Consider the following 20,185-nt stretch of genomic DNA (forward strand, 5'->3'; position numbering starts at 1 on the left):
TTTACTATTAAAAAATGATGCAAAGAAGGCATTAAGTACCTCATCCTTTGTCACTGTGTTTCCCTCCACATCCAATAAAAGATGGAGATTCTTCGTAGCCCTCCTTTTGTTGCTAATGTATTTATAGAAACATTTTTTATTGTCTTTTATGGCAGTAGCCAGATTAAGTTCTAGTTGGGCTTTGGGCCTTCTAATTTTCTCCCTGCATAACCTGACAACCTCCTTGTAGTCCTCCTGAGTTGCCTGCCCCTCCTTCCAAAGGTTATAAACTCTCCTTTTTTTCCTTAGTTCCAGCCAAAGCTCTCTGTTCTGCCAGCCCAGTCTTCTGCCCCACCAGCTTGTCTTTCAGCACATGGGTACAGCCTGCTCCTGTGCCTTTAAGATTTCCTTCTTGAAGAATGTCCACCCTTCCTGGATTCCTTTGCCCTACAGGATTGCCTCCCAAGGGACTCTGTCAACCAGGCCCCTAAACAGGCCAAAGTCTGCCCTCCAGAAGTCTAAGGTAGCAGTTGTACTGAACCCCTCGTGACTTCTCCAAGAATTGAAAACTCTATCATTTTGTGATCGCTATGCCCAAGACAGCCTCCAGCTATCACATCACCCATAAGTCCTTCTCTGTTCACAAACAACAGGTCCAGCGGGGCACCTTCCCTAGTTGGCTTGCTCACCAGTTGTCAGGAAGTTATCTTCCATACACTCCAGGGACCTCCTAGACTGTTTCCTCTCTGCTGTATTGTATTTCCAGCACATGTCTGGTAAGTTGAAGTCCCCCACGAAAACAAGAGCTAGCCATTGTGAGACTTCTCCCAGCTGCTTATAGAATATGTTATCTTTCTCTTCATCCTGGCTGGGTGGTCTATAACAGACTCCCACCATGACATCTGCCTTGTTGGCCTTCCCTCTGATTCTTACCTGTAAGCACTCAACCCTGTCGTCACCATCATTAAGCTCTAGACAATCAAAACACTCCCTAACATACAGGGCTACTCCACTGCCTCTCCTTCCTTGCCTATAGCTTCTGAAGAGTTTATAGCCATCCATTACAGCACTCCAGTTGTGCGAGTCATGCCACCATGCTTCCGTGACGGCAACTGTATCATAGTTTTCCTGCTGCACAATGGCTTCCGGCTTCTCCTGTTTATTGCCCATGCTGTGTGCATTGGTGTAGATGCACTTCAGTTGGGCTATTGATCCCTCCACCTTTTTGAGGGGGAAAAGCCCTAATTCCTATGTGACCATTCTCGGGCGCTTCCATGGTTTCTAACACATCAGTAACCCTTGCATCTTTGCTGCCGCATGGATCTCCATCCCCTAGCTCCACTGAGACAGCAGATTGAAGGACCTTGCTAGTGCACCGTCCCTCAAACATTGACCTGCCACCCCCAGGCTTATCTCTAGGAAGCCTGGTTTTATCCCTTTCCCCCTTCAAATCTAGTTTAAAGCTCTTTCAATGAGCCATGCTAACTCCTGCACAAAGATCCTTTTCCCCCTTTGAGACAAGTGTACCCTGTCTGTTGCCAGCAGGCCTGGTGTTGTGTAAACCAACCCATGGTCAAAAAATGTGTAGCATGTATCATTTCAGCAAGACTTTGGAGCTCTCTTCTGAATCATCGCTGCCAGAAGTATTATTCTCATCCATTACCATTGTGTTGAGAACTCCATGCCAGAGCAGATTACCAAATATGCAGCAAGGCTCAGCAGAACGGGTTTGACCACCTCTTAGTTGTATAGAATTCCTGTTTGCAGTGATGCTAGCATCCCTCACAACTGCCAGACAGTTGTTTGGGGCCTGTTAATTACTACATTAGAAGTAGATCGTGCCTGACCTGTTCTGTAGATTGTGTCTTGCAGGAGCTTTCTGTATTGTAGCGTCAGTCCACCCTGCAGTCTTCAGTGCTTCATCCTTTGAATGCTACGGGAAGCTAAGGGTATGTTAGGATCTCTGCTGTATAGCTGGAAACTTTGACGTGCCCTGAGAGACAGGACAATTTTAAACGGTTAAATTAGGCATCTGCTCTGAAGTGCCCTCAAGAGGAGATTATCTCTCTGAGGGCAGAGGGAGCCTAGGGAGATTAGCTTTTTACGCCTTTGTGAAAGCCTCATTAAGTGATTTATCCAAATTCACTGAGGAAATTGGGACTAGATATCTCCCAAGTCTTCCTAGAACATCCCAACCTCTGGGTCATCTCTCTGCTTATGTGTTGGGAGGGACTGTTAACTACTCTAGCCTCCTTCTGTGAAGTCAATCCTAATTACTTGTGCTGAGGGCTGTAAATATCCACCAGCATTGGGGGGAAAGTTCTAGGGAGATAGTAGGTCTAAGCAGATAGAGCTATTGCCTTCCTGAATTATTTAAAGACCCTGTAGGGTTGACCCCTGTTTCCGCCTGACTCATCAAGTGTTACTTGACATTGGTGAAGCAATGATTTCACTCCCAAATACAAAAAGAATCTTGATCTTGAGGCTGTCCTTAGTGGGAGGTGCGGACTTCTTGTCTAGATTTGCGTGCCTAACTCCTACAGCCGCGTTTGGAAAATACAGGTCAACGTAATATCTTGTCCCCATGAGAAACGTCAGAATTGGGATCAGCTCTTTCCCTGCTTCCGATGCCGTGAGCCAGCCTTCCTTGGGAGAACAGGTCACGCAGTTCCCCACGGGGGCTGCTGACTCAGCTGGGAGATGGCAGGCAGCCTGGCTCCCTGCCACGCAGCAGCAGGCGCTGAGCAGCGTGGCCTCCCGTGGTTTCCAAGTGATGTGACACCCTCTGACAAACAACGGCTGCAGAGCCCAGTTCTGAGGGGTCGGGTAAGGAAGTCGCTAATGATATGTGATCTTTGGGGGAAAAGGCAGCCCCTCGCTCTCGATACTTACCGATTGCTTTTATGCTTGTTGCATTTGTAAGGCCGGAAGGGCAACTTTTGTTTTAAATAAAAGGGAAGTGCTCTCTCTTTATTGTTCCTCTCAAGTAGGAAGGAGCTGTTGCCAATGACTTTGTAGTTCTACAAGCACTTGCTATGGTAGCAACTAGTAATTAAGGCCACAAACCAATTGCAGTGCAAATTCTTTAATCCCACTTGGTCATATCCTGCTGAAAAAAGGCATTTTCAGGCTGCTATTTTCCTCCTGCCCGAGCTTCAGATTTGGTCTTTAACTAACGGTGAAACTTTCTGAAAAGCCTGAGCACAAAGTCTCTTTATCCAGTTGAACAAGGTTTTCTCTTTCAAAGGTGATAACGCGGTTTTCTACCCACGCAGCACAGAAGTAGATGAACTTCAAAACTCAAGGCCTCGTGTTTAGGTGGTGGAAATCAGCATAGCTCTTTTGAGAGTGGTGGTGATACGTCCGCTTACAGCAATTGAGAACCTGGTCCTTGGCCTCTAAATTCTCCACACCAGAGCGATCAATTGTGAAACTAGATTGATTGCATAGGAACAAGGTTACAAATTGGTAGAAATCAGCTATTGTTCTTGTACTGGAGGAAGTTCTGTTACAGCTCAGTGACTGCACTTAGAAAGAGGTGTTGTGCATGCATGGTATCATCCACAGTTATGACCTATCTGAGTGTTCTTGATGCTGTAAATCCTTCTACATAATGAGGTCCTTACTTCAGAGGAAGCTTGGTCTTGTTGCATTGCATGTCTGGATGTGAGTCTCAGGCCGAAGCTGGCTCTGATTTTCAGCATCAGAAGCCGGTTTAATTTATAGACTTGCAAAATATTCATAAAAAACATGTCTTTCTTAAAATAAAGTACGTGCTGGAACAGTTGCTTCTAGTAGTTAGAGCCATCATACATGCATATTTTTCTCAAGCTGCAGAATTTTTCCCTATAACATGTCCTCCACAAGTGCCTTAAGAATATGAATAAGTGGCATTGATGTTTCAGTCGGCACACAATCAAGTTTGGTAGAGAGCATCCTGTATGTAGCAAACTTTCTTCTTTTAAGTTGTCTCACGGAAATTATTTCTTCTCTCTTTCCAGCAGGCTCTGGCCTGGTATAGATGGAGGCCTCTCTATCAGGCAGGTGTAGCTGAAGGAATGGACAGAGTATGGCCTACTGGAACTCTCTCTTGGAGTCTGAGGAGAAGGGCATTTACCATTGAGAGCCCACCTCCTCCTCAATTTGCCTCTAGAGGCATCTGCTGCATTCAAAGGATTTTCCACCTCTCTCCTACTCCTTCCTTTCCTCCTCCTCTTTTACTCCTGTGGCTCCCTGTATCCCAGGATCCAAAGGGGAGTGGAATGTAGCTGCTTAATAAATTGGAGTGGGATGCTGCCCTTACACAGCAGGGTAGAAGTGCATGCATGTAGGAGCTGCAGGTACAGGAAGGAAGAGCGGAAGGAGAGATCACCACTCCCCTGCCATGGTCCCTTGATCTTCCTTCCCATGTGCTGAAACCCCTTTGGCTCTTCTCTGTTCCTCTCTGGAACTCCTCTGCCAGTGCAACAAAATTGTGTTTTCTCTGCATGGTTGAGAAGCTTTGAGCAGGCTCTGCTGCTGAGTACAGCAGTGTTTCTTGACTAGACACGTTATAGCTCACAAAACATCATACGTTTTCACTCACCGTTGCAGATACCCTGAATAAAGTTCCTAGAGGCTTGGACTGTGCTGGCAGAGCAGTTATGCGGTCCCCTTAACACAATCATGTTGGTCATGATAGGGTCTGGAGACTTGTGTGACCGGTTCTCTTTTTATTTTTCAGAAATGTCATTTCCCCAATTCCAGTGGTATTTGGGAACAAGTCACCAGTTTTGGTGGGATTGGTAGTGAATGAAAGTCAAGTGACAACAGTTGCCTTTTTGGGCTGCTTGTGGTGGGAGCTGATTAGCCTCATTTCATCTCCTAGAGGGCAGCCATCCACATCATACAGATGGCTGTTGTAGTTGGCATTGTGTGAAGTTTCCATGCCCTTTGCTTTCAGCCACCTCAAATGCAAAAAAGCCCCATCCCTATACGTGGCCAGAGTCCATGCTTTCAGTGTCTGTTGGCTCTCCATGAAAAGCAGATGGCACTTCAGGGTTTCACAATGTCAGTCCCTGAGTATCTGTAAAACTGAGCTGCCAAACAGGTAGGTAGAGGTGACCTGAGTACAAGTCCCAGAGCATCTCAGCACTGCATATCTCAGCAGAGGCTGCCTATCCACAGCCAGCATGGAGGGTCTTTCCTTTGGCTGGCTGAGATGCTCAGACTGTGATGTCTTCAGCATGTTTCCCTCAAAGCCAGGGAGAGTAAGGCTGTGTCTGCTCCTGCTGCTGTTTTCGTTCCAGCTTGCAGGCAGAGCCATCCTGCACCCATTGAGTGGAAACACAGACACCTTCCTAAACCTGTCATGCAAGCATTTCTGTCATGTCTTTGGTGGTGCCGTACAGCCCGCAATCATCAAAGGGTGTTGCTCTAGGCCACATTCCCTTTGAACAGGGTGTAAGAGTTTTGCATTGGAGCAGGGTGATGTGGTACCTGTAGGGCTGGGCTCAGGCTGCCCCATCCATTCCTGAATGGCACAGTGTCAAAATTTGGTCAGTGAGGCTGGCCCTGCCAGTCCTGCACCTACCAGGAGTATTTATTGGTAAATGGCATTAAAGATGGCAGTATGGATTTGTGGTGTCCACGCTCTGATTGTTTACCTGAATTTTTCCTCAAGTTTTCAGAAGGTAGGAAAGTTAGAAAGCAGACCTGCTGTTTCATTATCTGCTTCCAGCAGGGGGAGATGGGTCCAGAGAGTTATTTCTTCTGGGAACACAGACAAAAATAACATTATTTATTTTACTCATGAGGCTCTCTCCTAGGATTTGTGTGATTCCTGCTTGTTTGGCCTTTTATACCCAGGCAACCCCTTCTTTTTGCTTCTGTACGCTTCTAAAAGCAAATAAGACCTATCAGCTTTAGGTTTTGTTTTTGCTTTATTTTTTCCAAGGTTTACGAGACCCTCGAGGGAATTTCTTCCTCGTCTCTCTGTTTATTATGATGATTATTATTAAATAGTTATGCTACGGTGGTTCTAATGAGGATTGTATAAATGCGTAAGAAGATGAAGACTTCCCCTGTACTTCATCTCAGCAGATGGGGGCCTCCGAGTCCGCTGTGACGTGCCCCACTTTGTAGGGAGGCACGTCCACGTGCAGTCCCACCTCGAGTCAGGATGTTACCAGAGTCTGGGGACAGGATTCCTTCCTTCTCCCTCCCTGAAACCCCCTCTGTCGTTCTCTGTATAAAACATATTGGTGCCACTTTCCATGAACTATATTTAACTAAGCATTAAATTTAGATTTAACTGGATAGTTATTGCCTCCTAAGTAAATACTCTGAGATAAGGAAATATTTAGTGAGCTCTAGCAGTTGGGTGGCAGATGCTTCTTGCATTGCATAATAGTTAATCTTCGACAAATATGTTTTCCTTACTCCACTGGCATTTAATTAACATACAATAGCTCTTATTAAATGTAGATGAAACATATGTGGGAGACCCTTGTAAAAAGGATCCATGCAACACTCTGACTTGCAAGAGGGGTGCGTTTCTGTCACTGGCAACTTCATGTGGGACCAGGTCTTTTAGCTGTACTCAAACTCTGTCACGACACTGCAGAGGTTTCCTCTTGGTGATGCCCATCATCTGGGATGCCAGCAGCCTGCTGATGGCATCTCTCTGTTCCTTGCGCTTGTCCGTCGCCCTGGAGTGGTGGCTACTAGTCTATCAGCAGTATGGTCGTCTTCAGAGCAATACCCATGTCAAGTGAAATCTCTCTCTGAGGTAGCTTGGGAACACCCAGTGTGTGGATTAACCCCTTAGCTCCTTCTCGTTGCTCCCCCTCTCTGGTGCCATCCGTGCCAAGTCTCCTGCAGGGGAAATGGCTGAATCGGTTCACTCCTTGGCTTGAATACAAAGCAGTCATCTTTTTGCTGCTGCATGCGTGGCACCGGAGCAGTGGTGTCATGACCTTCGCCCTTAATTTGTGGGCCTTTAACACATGCAGGGATTGTTTAAGTACTCATAGACAGCAAGGCCTTTCCATACCGAGGCTGCAGGGGCCAGTTTCTAAGGGTTCAGAAAGCAACTGGACGCATTCCTGGAAGAAGAAAATCAATCGAGGGCCATTAACTACAAAGACAGTGCCACTGGCTGGGGACATGCCTTAGCCACAAATCACTGGAAATGAGAGAAGTGCCCTGGGGCAGTACCACTGCTTGCCTTGTGCTTGTGCTCTGCCCTAGGCATTGGCTTTAGGCTGTGCTCAGAGATGGGACACGGGGTTAGAGGGACCTTTGATCTGATCCCATGTGGCCATTTGTGTGATGCTCCAGTTTGGGTCCACTGTATCCCCGCGAGGCTCCAGGAGCAGAGGCGAAGCAGGCAGCATACAAGACCTGTATTTTCCCCTTCCTGCACACACACGCAGCAGTGCTGTGACCGGGCAGGACAGCAACTCACAGCGGAGTTCCCCTCAGCTTTTCTTGTACACACTTCCCTGGACCCCCCCTCAAACCACCCCTTCCCTCTTTGCTTCCCCCTCCCAGCCCTGCCGTGCTTTGGCCACAGAAGGGTTACGCTAGCCAAACATCCCTAGGAGCAGCTCTCCTCATCCCTCCCGCAGGCAGAGGAGAGCGAGCGGGCTTGGGGGAATGGCAGGCAGGCGTCAGCAGTAAAAAAAAAAAAAAAAAAAACCAACCAAAAAAACAAACCCACGGCTTATTCCTCTCCATTAATTTAATCTCCCTTCCCTTGCGACGGTGATGGTATGCGAGCGGTGGGAGCGTTCCCGGGTGGGCAGCAGCGCTGCTGCCGGGCTCGGGGCTCAGCTGCGGGCGCTGGCAGCGGGGAGGACAGGCCGAGCATTCACACTGCGGGCGGCTCAATACCAGCATTGTCTGCGGTCCATCCCTCAAAGGCTGGGAAAGGAGGTGGGGGGCGGGAAGGGCTGAGGGGAGGGAGGTGGGAGGGAGGCGGAGGGGAGGGATGTACAACCGCTTATCTGGTGAGAGGAAAAGTCTGAGAAGGGGAAAAAGCAAGGTTTGAGGCTGCAGGGGCAGTTGCCAAGAATGCCGCTCTGTAAATCAGCAAGCTTGTGGCTTCAGGCCGCAAAGCCAAGTTGCTTGCACTTTTGGCCACAGCTTCTTTGCCACACACACACGCCCCCCCCCCCCCTTTCTTCAGTATTTTCTCTTGTGAATATTGGCCGTATCTTCCTCCATCCTCTCTGCCCCTCTCCCGGCTGCTCCTGCCTTCTCCTCTCTGCTTCCAGTTCCCCGCTCGCACTCCCCTCCCCATCCTTCCTCCAGCCCCCTCTTCCTCTCCCATTACCGTCTGCCTCTCCCTCCTCCCCTTTCCAGCCCCCTCTCCCTCGGGGCTTCCCCCTCTCTGCACTCAAGCCCTCTTCCCTTCCCATGCCCCCTCTCCCTGCTGCAGTGCCCCCCTCCCCAGCCGCGGTCCGGCTCCCGAAAGGCCCGGCCCGGCCCGGCCCGGAGCCGTTTCCATGGCCGCCCGGGGCAGCCCCTCTCCCCGGCGAGGGCAGAGGGGGCGGCGGTGCGGACTGCGCCCCCCGGGAGAGGGACGGGGGGCGCCGCTCGCAGCTCCCCTCCCGCGCTCGCCGCCGCCGTGGTGCCGAGCTGCCGTCTCACGAGTGAGGCTCCCTCCCTCCTCCCTCCTCTCCCTCTCTCCCTCCCTCGCTCCCTCCCTCCCTCGCTCCGCCTGGGAAAGTGGGTTAGGAAGGGAGCTCGGGACTGGGAGGCTGCACAGCCGCGCACTGGAGCAGGACCATCCACTCGCGCAGCCCGGCGGCACAGGACTCGTCTTGTTCCTTATTCCTTTTTTTTTTTTTTTTTTTTCCAGTCTCTCTCCATCACTCCAAACGGGTCGATTTAATTGTTATTGTTTTTAAATTATTTTGCTACCTGACTTTTTCCTCTTGCCTTTTTTTTTTTTTTAATTGAAGGTTGTGCTAAGACTTTTTTTTGGAAAGCGTTAAAAAAAAAAAATAAAAGACAAGGGGGGGAAAGAAGCCAGCAAGAGACTGAAAAGAGGAAGAGAAAGTGGCAGCTAAGAAGGACTGTGAAATCACCTCCCCTTTCTGGGGCTGTCGATCAGAGCGAGAGTTGTACATTATTATTACTGTTTTTCTTTCCACATCTATCTATCCACATACACAGGGGGAGAGAGAGAGAGAGAGACAAGTACAGTCGGTGAAACTCGACGAGACCAGCCATGGTAGCAAGGGCTCAGCCTGATCGGAAACAATTACCGCTGGTCCTACTGAGATTGCTTTGCCTTCTCCCTACAGGGCTGCCAGTCCGCAGCGTGGATTTTACCCGAGGTACCGATAACATCACCGTGAGGCAGGGGGACACAGCCATCCTCAGGTAGGGCATTTTGCCAACTTTTCCTTTTCTGTGTGTGTATCTGTATTTCGATGTATGCAACATATACATGTGGTGAGATACAGATTTGTGTGTGTATATGTCTCTGTGAGAGCGTGTGTTATTTTACCTCTCGAACTGCAGCAGCAGCAGCTGCTACAAACAAGCTCTGCATGTGTGTTTGTGCTTTAATATAAAAAAAAAATCACAAAGCTTTTGAAAACCTCTTGCCACCACTCTCCTCTGCGTAGTGCTCTGGATCAAAAGAATTTCAGTGGGGAAAGATCTGTTTGTGTTAGCCAGCTCTCGTGAACGTACATTTTCCACCAGCCCTGCGGTATCAATGGAGAAATCGAAAAGGGATCCAGCTGCGCTTGCCAGATGTTCCATTGATCTTCCCATACTTCTTTTTGTACCTATGCAAAAACTTTATCCCTGGCGCTGCCAGAACTCTCAGGCAAGTTCTTTTGGGAAACTCTGGCTTTTAATTTTATTTATTTATTTTTCTACTGTGTAGCGAGGAGGGAGATGGATACAGCAGTTGAAAAGGCTAGTGAAAAAAATGGTGTAAGAGCTCCGACATTTACGAAGCTTGTATCTCGTTTGCTGTGTTGGTTTTTTTGTAGGGCTAAGTAAATGAGTGTATGCTGTGCTTGCGTGTCTGAGTGGTTGTGATGAGGGTATCTTTGCACATGAAGCCTTGTTCACTGGCAGTATTGAGTGTTGTTTTTCTGTATTCATCGTGCAGGTTTTCTAAAGGTAGTTCTGAGGTTACTTGGGTTTTCAGTTAGGAGTGTCCCAAATAGCTGAAATGCAGTCATCTTTTTCCTGTGGGTCTCTTTTTCAAATTCTGCCTTGCTCAACTCACCTGCAGTAACTTCCCTACTGAAGGAAAATTCTGTGCGTGCGAGTATGTGCACACACTGTGTGTTATGGCTATAAAACTACTGGACGTAATTTAAAATAAGTCTGTAATCTGTATGAGGAGCTGATAGTGCACAAACCCTGAAGCATCAAGGGAGCAATTCCCTACCAAAGCTAACAGCAGCAGCAAAGTTTTCTTTCTCTTTCTCTGAAATAAATCCTGCTAGATGTCACCAAATGGTTGGCTACATGATCCCCTGTGTCCTGCATCCCTCCCATTTAATGACAGAGGGGTATGTGAGCTAGCAAGATGGGATCAGGGAAGAAGGATGCTAGAAGAGGGACGTGTGTGCGTATGTGTACACGTATCGCGTCTCTCAGCTCCCGTGTGCTGGGTTGTTTTGATTCTGGAATATCTGTTCAGCAGCTTCCATTCCCCAGCTCTCCAGACTTGTTAACTCGCATGTAAGATTTATCCACACGGAGTAATAGGATTTACAGAGTAATTCATCTGCCTTGCATATGCGATGGAAGGGGTTTAGATGCGACATGGTAAACACCTAACAAGGGGTGTTGCCTCTGACTCCCAGCTTCTCTCCTCTCCCTTCCACTCACTAGCAATTCATATATCCCATTAACCCTTTTCTAGCGGGACTCGCAGCTGACTTACCACATTTTTAAAGGCAAATCACTTCCATCAATCATTTATTTTGGAGGGGCCGCTCGGGCAGATGTTTGCCAACATATGTTTGGTACATACAGCAGCAGACAAGTCATTAAGCTCACCTGCCCAGACAGGGGTCACTGGATTTCTATTTCCCACTTAACCTTGCAGCTTTCGAGTTTATCTAGACGCTGCATTTGCAGCAGAGAGGGCTGAGCGGATGGTGGAGATGGTGCCTGCATGTGCTGTGTGTAAAGCGTTCATCAGGAAGCTCAACGGGGCTGCATGGGAGAGTGGTTTCCATGATTGTGTGTGGAGTGTGTGGCTTGCCAGTGTTATGTCAGGCACTAAAATAAAATACCTGAGTGAGGTGATCCAGCTGTGTCAGCCAGATGTGTGCCAAGTGACACAGTTTGCAGGAGCAGCACACCACCCGGCCATGTAAGTGCTTGCCCCGAGCAATACTGTGTTCCTGGCAGGCTGTGTTTCTGTCAGAAGTGACTGTGGCCAGTGCACAGGCTTTACCTCCCTCAGCTGCCTTCCTAAGCTCTTTAAGCAGATCTGGCCAGCTCTATGCTTTCCACATTTCCTAAGAAGGGCAGTTGTCTCCTCTCCCTTTCCCTGGGACCAGCCCCAGGTTTCTGGGATGTTTCGGTCCTTCCTTCAGAGGAGAGGCAGAAGCCAGGCTGTGCTGGGAGACAGGACTGCCACATGAGGCTGGAAGGGGTGAGATTTCCCTCTGTCCTGTACACTTTAGGTCCCGCAGGTTGGCATTTTATACTCTGTTTTAAAGCAAAGGTTGGTTTGCTAGCTTCCCCCTCGCTGTTTTCCCTGACCCTCCAGAGCATAACTCGCTTTAAGACAGCCTTGTGTTTGAAAAACTCCTAGTATCTCGCTCTCCCTGCCTATAGATCCACTAGTGGCAATGCAAGGGGAAGAGCTAGATGGAGAAAAACCATTAGGTGATCTATACTAACTGTGCTCAGAGCAGATCTTTACCTCCACAGGGAGATAGGTAAGAGATTTCTGTACAGAGATCATATCACCTGCCTTTGCTATGCATCTACTTCAGAAGGAAGAGGGAGCGTGCAGTGGTGGTTTACCAGTGCCCAGTAGCTCCATCCTGTAGCTTGAAGGGAAATGAAAACGTAGGAGGGAGAAAAAATGATACGCAGTTGGAGAAAATTAAAAGCAAGGTACATAGTGATAATATAACTAAAAACACTTTGTTCATGTAAATTGTGGTGTAAATTATTCAGCAAAGCACCAAGGACGGTATTCTGAATTATTCTTCTCCTTTGGGGCCTTATACGTTTGTATATAGTGTTACACTTGTAGGTGGAAGAATGGGTGGGTGGACTGTTCTGTGAAGCAGAGAAAAATAGTTTATTATAAGCCCTAATGTTCCCGAAGGAAGACGCTCCTCTGGAGCTTTATCTACAGCTTGTTACTCAGAATGGAATTATTCTGGGAAGTTTGGATATGACTTTTTAAAGCTATGGCATTTAAAATATTCCCTTGCTGGGAACTTTTAAAAAATGTTCCTAACTCTATACCGGCTCATCTCCTAAATGACCTGGCAGCACATTTGATTAATTTGTTGGCCTTGCTGAAGGTTGATGACTTTTAGTGAGTATTTGGCATGGGGAAGTTAGTCAGGGAATTGCAGAGAGAGAGAATAAAAATAGCTCGTGATAGACTATCCACAGGGAAAAGGGTAACGATCCGCTCCTTAGAGCAAGGCTGAGAAGGGAGGAGGGGTCTGAGAGCTGCAACAGGTGAGAAGGGCTGAACAGAGCTTCTGCTGTTTGGCCAGCTACAACTAAGAAAAGAGAGCAGGATGTTTCAAAGATGACGCTGTGTATCAGAAAGCCTGTCAGACTTACTAAGGTTTCATTTTTTAACTCTGTCTTCAGCAAGTGAAGAAGGACACGAAACCTTATTTTGAGTATTGAGAGGGAACTGCCAATTCCTGCCAATGTTTTGCTTGGAAGATCACAGTCATGAGGTTGTCAGGTTTTGTATGTAGCTTCCCTGCTTGATGTAGAAAAAAAAGAATCTTCGAACAACAAACACACAAAATATCCCCCCAAACTAATTAAAATAGGTAAAGAAAAACAAGCCCCAATGCCAAATCTTCTTTCTGTTTACCTGCCTCCAGCATCCTCTCCCATCTTATTTGCTCTGCGAGTGTTGGGTGAGCAAAGGCAGGACCCTGTGCTTTGCTATGCACTTTCAGCCTAGGGAGGGGATGACAAACAGGGAGGACTTTGGCTAAGCGGGACACGGGCGGTAGCGAAGGGCAAGCTACTGCAAACTGAGGGAAGGAACTGTGCCTCTGTGTCGTGTTTGATGCTTAAGATGGGTTAGAAGCAAAACAGCAATGGAATTTCATGCTGTGGGATAAGGTACGGCATGTGAGGGGGAAAGATCAGCTCTCTCGGGAGCCATCACAGCAGCTCACCCAAAGTACCTTTAAAGCACTATTCTAAGGGCCTTAGTGGGACTTGCAGGTTGCCCAGGTCGTTTAGTAGTCCTGGCACAGGGCAGATTTGGCCTTTAATAATTTCTGGAATGGAGCTCATCACCAGCTGGAACCAAAGTGGGTCACATCCCTGTTCCCACCTGCTCCGTTATACCAGTACAAATCCACCAGAGCCCAAGGGCACTGCCAGAAATACGGTGTTTGTCTTTGGGGCAGATTCCTGGGGATTGCTACTAAAGAGGTACAAGTGACTCATCCAGGGCTTAAGCTGCTGAGCGCTGCTCAGCCCATTGGAGAACTGGGATCTTGCCAAGGCCAGAATTTGGCTCATTGTTCTTGAGTTTTTCCAAGCATCAACTTTTCATCAAGAATTAAATCAATCTGATGCTGATGCACTGATGAGAAACAACATTTAACTGAGTGTGCAATTTCCATTTTTACCAGGTATTTTTAAATAATATGAAGTTTCAGGATGATAGCGTGTTTAAGAACTTCCATCCTAATGGGTACTTAGTTTCTTCAAGTTACTTGTGTCAAAGGATGGGCTAGAATCAAATTACCAGCAGTAACGATAGCGCTGCTGGTGTAATCCTGCAATATAAGCAATTTATGCAGACTCTGTTCTTGGCCTCCCAGTATTTTGCTGATATTCTACATGTGGAGCTATGCTAGAGGACAAAGGCACCTCAGGCAAAGGAGCAACACAGCATCACAACAAAGTTTATGCCCTGTACAGTCATTTTAAAAGAAAAGTAAAAGCTGTTCAGATTACACTTATAATTAGCATATAATTTATAACAGGGAGCACTGAGCTGAGCCCTTTGCTAGAAATGAGAATAGGCATGTTCAAAGGTATAATGCTACATAATAATACAGTCTTGGCAGTAAAATTGTAACCTTGATTATTAGTAGTATTGTTGTGGCACTTAAAGGCCACCACTAAGTTGAGGCACCCTTTGTATTAAGTGCCACGCGAGCGCAGAGTAAGAGAGATCCCCTCTTCCGCGGGGCGTGCAGGCTATTAGCTGGGACGGGCAGAGGCTGGGGGTGGGCAGGAGGCACCCGGAGGTGAGGGGACTCGCCCAGGGTTGCACAGCAGGGCTCCGGCGCACCCAGCCTAGCGACCTATCCATTAGCTTGCGTTGCCTTTTGGTTCAGCCACGCAACAACCCAGCAAACGCGATAAACGAGGTTTCCCGTAGTACATCCTCATCTGCGCTGGTATTGACTGCAAGTCCCACATGCTCTCCTTTTTCTCCAGTATATACAAAGCCTTTATAATCAAATCTAGCGTACGTGTGTCAAAAGAGGGTATGATGGGATCTGTGCAAAAGGGGCTGTACTCTGCTGATACTTTCCTTTAAAAAAAAAAAAAATTAAAAACACATGTAAATGTAGTAACAGACAATGTTGCAAAACTTCCAGGTCTGGCAGCAGATGGTGCCATTATATGAAGGCACACATGCATACATAGATATGTGAGTGTGCGTGTATACATATGATAAAGGAACTTGCAATATGTACGTGGTCAGAGGCTGGCAATTAGCATCTCTCCTTATACACACACAATATTTATATATAGTATGCCCAGTAGTGACTGGGGCCCTTGTGATACGGTGTTTTTTGTAAAGTGGGACTAACCCATCACGAGCAAGGGTGGAATGGAAATTAGAAAAGAAAAGGAGTTTTCTTTGGTGAAATTATGTCTATTTAATAACACTGTATGTATAATTTGCATTCAGAAAGATGGAGAGGGAGAGACAGTATCAGACTGTATGGTTTTAACCTCCTCCCCTGAGTCTGCACACACACTTCAGTTTGCAGCTAAGTACCATATGTTTTCCTACTTAGTTGGCATTAAAATTTATATAGTAGTACGTGTTACCTGGAGTGTCTCAGAGTCAGTACCTCTTCCACTCTGTACCCCTCCCCAGCAGGTCATGAGGAAAGACGCAGTCTTAAAATAGCTCACAGTTACTGGAATTTGCCATCTCATAACTATAAGTTTTCAAAATATATATTACGCGTACCTGCCCTTTATATTCAGACCCACAGGCATCTGATTCTGACAGAGCTGCGGGGCCACAGCTCACTGCTGATGCAGCAGCAGGGCTTCAGCAGGCTTACTGCGAGGCTGAATATAGCCATTTTCATTGAAGGTACCTGGTTTTGTTGTCCATCAAAATTCACTCTGGCTTGTGTGAACTCGTGCTCTGCTGGAGTAAGTGCAATGGAGGGCACAAAGGTGAGGTCAGGAATTTACTGAGTTTTCTTTTACTCTTCTCTCACTGAAGAAGAAACGAATGTGATTTTCAGCTGAATCTGACACCAAAGTATTTGCTTCAGGCTTCAGGCACATCTAACGTGTCTGGTTTTATGGTAAGTAATGGGAACTAATAACGATGAGTTTCGCCTCTGCCTAGGAAACAGCTATTTCAAAATAATCTGAACAGCCAATCTCCCCTGTGCATGTATATTTCCGCAGATTTTTATTAGGAGCGACTTGTTTGTGTGGGAGAGGCTGGCTGTAACCCCAGAGTGCCCCCACTGTGCTCGGCCCCGTGCAAAGAGTGGAGAAACAGCCCTGTCGCAGCTCTATTGATTTCATTGGGGTTGGGCTTTTTCGGTCAGAGCTAACTTGATGGAATTGAGCCCGCTGGAGTTCAGCAGAGACTTTGCAATAACACATCTGCATGAGGTTTGGGGGGTGCGTGCTTGCGTGTGCCTGTGCACAAGTGTGTCTTTCCCTACGTTTGCTCCCCTTTAAAGACAGAAAATGTTTTCTTGTGTGTAGTTGAACAAATGTTCGTATACTCCATAAAGCTGCAGGTGTCATATAGGTGAGAGGCAGCCCTGGACAGGATAACAGACTGCTTGCTTGGAGGTCTGTGTGGCTTTTTCTGGCTCCTGGGCCTCAGTAACCATCACTAATGCTGGAAGTGCCCTTTCGCTTCACTGTGCCCCAGTTGCTACAGCTGTTAAGGAAAAAAGCACCACTTTCACCACTGAAATTTGCATTTCTGTGGCAGAGAGAAGTAGGGACAAGGAAAGCTTTGGAAGAGCAGGGAGGTTCTTCCCCTGCACATACCCTTCCACCCTCAATGTGAGAGGTGAGAGATGCCCGAGTGGTTTCACTTCACAGGTGCTCCCCTTTAGATGGGGTCCTAGAAGAGCACCAGATTTACAAGGGGGATGGAAAGGCTGAGAGGACTCCATCTCCCCAAGCACCAACCCCTGTGCTGTGCATTTGCAAAATGAAACAGGGGTGGCCACACAGCTGTGCAGCCGCCGCTCCCAGAGCCACTGCACCCCCTCCTCTCAGGAACAGCAGGGTGACCATGTTGGAGATGCACCACTGTCATTGCCCCTAACATGGTGTGACTTAGTGTGTCAGTGACAACAGTATCTCGCCAGGGGTGGTGATGGTGCTTTCCAGTGTGGGAACCCATGGATACTCTAACTGGGAACCTGATGGTACCTGTGTGGCAGCTACCTGCTCTGCTTTCTCGCTCCATGCCAGGCTGATGGTCCACCCTCAAACAAGGCCAGACAAGGGTGACCATGGCTCGGAGCTGCATGTCCATTCACTTCGTGCCTCACTGTGCAAACAAAACCCATGTTGAAATCCACTGGCAGGCAGCATCCATGACTTTGAATAGTAAATACAAATCTCTCCCTCTCTGTGTCTTTCTCTCTCTCTGTTATTAAGCTGACAGGCACTTAGCCAATTATCCAGTCGTCGTCTCAGCTGTATTTATGGAGGAGGAAGAGACAACGCACACAGCTCTTGTCTTCAGGGCTTCAGCTGAGTCTCCCTTGTGTGCTGTAGCATTTTCCCTTGTGTGAGCTGCTTCGGACGCTCAGGGAAAGAAACCAGTGAAGGGGATGAGCGGAGGAGAGGGAGGGGGAAGTGGAAGAGGGGAAAAAGAGGTCTGTTCCCCCCAGACCAGGCGTGCGCCAGAGCTCTCATTGTTTGCCATTGTTTTTGTGTTTAAATTTGGCAGAGCACGCACGCCTTTGTTCCATAAGGTTGCGATGGATGGGGAATGTGATGGCTGCGGGTACTTAAAAAGTCATTTTGCAACAACCAAGAGTCAGGAACTACGCAGCGGCAGCCTGTGAATCTGTGCCTTAAAGTGAGGGGGCCGCATGTACTTGGGGACATAGTGTGAATCTGCGACTTAGAGCCAAGAGCCACCCCTAATCCCCGATGCGGTATTGTGCCTAGAACATACAGCCTGTGCTGGCTCAAGTGTTTACTCCAAACAGCAAAATTTAGGCAAATAGCACTGAAGTGTTCTGTGAATATTTTCATGAATGTTAAAAATGAATTCACTTTGGCTGCAGCTGTGCTTCCTTTGTGTGTGTGCATGTGCATCTTTTTTTCTCTCCCCCTTGTGAATAATCTGAGTGGATGAGTTTTCCTTGCCCTGGCATTCATGGACAGAACATTTTAAACAGGTTCATAGCTGAGCAAACAGGGCTCTCGCTGCAATTTCTGCAGCTGGAAGTCCCTGGCTGTACAGATTTGCAGGCATGTGCCCCTTCCACCCTCCACCCAGACACTAACTTCGTGTGTACACCTGTGGTGCTCTTGATATAAATTTATATAGGATGCTGCTTGGGGAGCACTGGACGTGGTTCTTAAAACCCCTCATCAGAGCCGGGCATAAAAGCAGTCGAACAAGTGAGACGTGGAGCTGAGCGCAGTTTGAGCCACAATAATTTATGTGCATGTGACAAGAGAAAATTACCTTTAAACTCTGCACCCAACCAATCAATCTTACAGCAGCCTGTTTTTGCTAGGAAAGGTGCCTCAGGCCAAGCCTATCAAGCTCAGAAAAAGAAAGGTTAAAATGTTCTAACATCATTATCTCTTTCTTTTCCTTTGGAGGAGAGGAGCCACAGTGACAAAGCCTAGCTGACTCCTTCACACTGGCTCCTTCATAGTGAGCCCCATTCCCACCCCCAGCCCAGATTCCCAACAGGAGTCATCAGGAATTTGTCCACGATCAGGCCCCTGGTTCGTCTTGCCAGGGAAAAGAAAGGAGAGCGTGTGACAGAGGGGACCAGGCATAAATAAGCGTGCTGGAATTGGAAAATGCTCAAAAAGGAAGAAAAACACCACCACTACAAGGTAGCAACCCTACTGAGTGCTGCAGGTAGCGTAGGGACGTTAGGAACCCCCATCTGTTTCAAGGGTGTCCTCTGAGCTTGGGGAAAAGTGGGATTCAGGGAGTGATTGCCACCTGAAAAATTATTGTCCCCTCTCTGCCAAGTACAGTATAATGTGATCTGTAGTCTCCCTGCCTGCAGCTATAGAGCAGGGAGCCTGCGTCGGCTGAGGCAGTTGTTTACTGGGGCTTTGTGGGGGAAGGGGCATTTGATCCCCGCTCCTCATATGAGCAGGGGCACGTGCGAGCCATGATTCAGTGGAACCTGTTTGTCCCTTCGGAGCAGGTAGGTTTCTTAGCAGTCCCCTCGAGTCAAAGGACAGGGGAGGTTTTAAGCTGGTGGAAGAAGATGGGGAGGGAAGTGCTGCAGCTCGCCCTCCCCCATTTCCTGTCTGCCGCCTCCTTAGCCTTTGGCATGCTGGTTAAACAGGGATGGTCCTTCCACAGCCCCCTGCTATTTCTCAGGCAGACTCTGTCCCCTGCCTCCAGCTCCGCGGGTTGGCCCCACAGGCTTATCCTGGCTGCCCCTGCGTAGCAGAGCTCTCGTTCCTGACAGCGGGATGAGGACCTTGGAGTCCCACAGCTTACTGGGCACCCAGAGCCTTCTCCTCTGCCATGGAGATGTCTCCCACCACCACCTGTTTGCTCCCTGAGTAGCAGAACCTGCAGGACCTGCAGAGACCTCAGCCCTCAACCCTGGCCACAGCAGATCACTCCTTTTTAAGTAAACCCTTTTGGATGCACTGGCTAACTTTCCCTAGCCAGTCACTGCTGTCACCACCCAGTGACCCTGTGCCACCAACCGTTGTGGCGGCTGGTAGCACTGCAGAGAGGCAATTGGGGCTGGAGCAAACGTGAGGGAGTGAGCTACTTTCCAGAGCTCTTCAAGACGCCACAGAAAATTGACACACACACCCCCACAGCTGCTGGCACGCACCCGCCATACACCCGCACAGGCGTATATTTCTGTTTCTTGGATTATACCGCTATTTAATTGAAATCAGTCCTGGGTGTGGTGGGGCTGAGATGGGAGTGCTGGCTGTGTGCTCAGACAGGCCTTACGTGTGCAAGCCGAGTACCTTGTGACTAGCTGACTTCGGGTCCCGTGAACCCATGGGCCTTGTGGTAAGAAACTAAGCAACTGCAGCCCCCTTGTAGTGACTTTTCCCTTCAACTTTCCCACTAATGACGGTTGTCTGAAATGGATCAACTTGGCGATGGGGGGTATGGATAGGGGCAGGCCCCGGGTAGTACTGGCCCCATGTTTATTAAAAAAAAAAAAAACCAACCCAGAGAGAAAGCACAAAGCAGCATGCATAGGCAGATTGCCTTTCTCACCTGTATGCTACGTAAATAAGGCAGACATGGTTTTGGGGAAGTAAACAGTTCGGGGCAGCATATGGGGGCAGTATCCCCCATCCTAATGAGGAACAGAAAAGGAGTTACCTCCTTCACCAGCTAGACCCACTCCTTAGGGCCTGTTGTTATTATACCTACTGCTGAGACTTGGAGTGTGCCCAAAGCCTTTGAGTTGTGCACATGCTCTACCTCATCTGCCTTCCCTCTGCTGCCATCCTTGGCTATCTCTTGCCAGCGAGGAAAGGGGAGAGTGTGCTTGCAGAGATTTGTCCGCTGAGAGAGAAAGGTTAG

The 20,185-nt window shown here is 48.2% G+C and overlaps 1 protein-coding gene across 4 annotated transcripts in view; it reads left to right on the forward strand.

Annotated features, from left to right (window-relative positions):
• The window catches only part of LSAMP (limbic system associated membrane protein), a 1,022,146-nt gene that overhangs the window by 702,491 nt on the left and 299,470 nt on the right, over window positions 1-20,185 (forward strand). For all 4 annotated transcript variants that reach the window (XM_074594342.1, XM_074594328.1, XM_074594319.1 and 1 more), the window contains one exon: window positions 9,273-9,351. In XM_074594342.1, the coding sequence (XP_074450443.1) occupies window positions 9,273-9,351 (79 nt within the window). The remainder of the gene's footprint in view (window positions 1-9,272; window positions 9,352-20,185) is intronic.

Source organism: Larus michahellis, chromosome 1, assembly GCF_964199755.1.
Source record: "Larus michahellis chromosome 1, bLarMic1.1, whole genome shotgun sequence".
Classification (NCBI taxonomy): Eukaryota; Metazoa; Chordata; class Aves; order Charadriiformes; family Laridae; genus Larus; species Larus michahellis.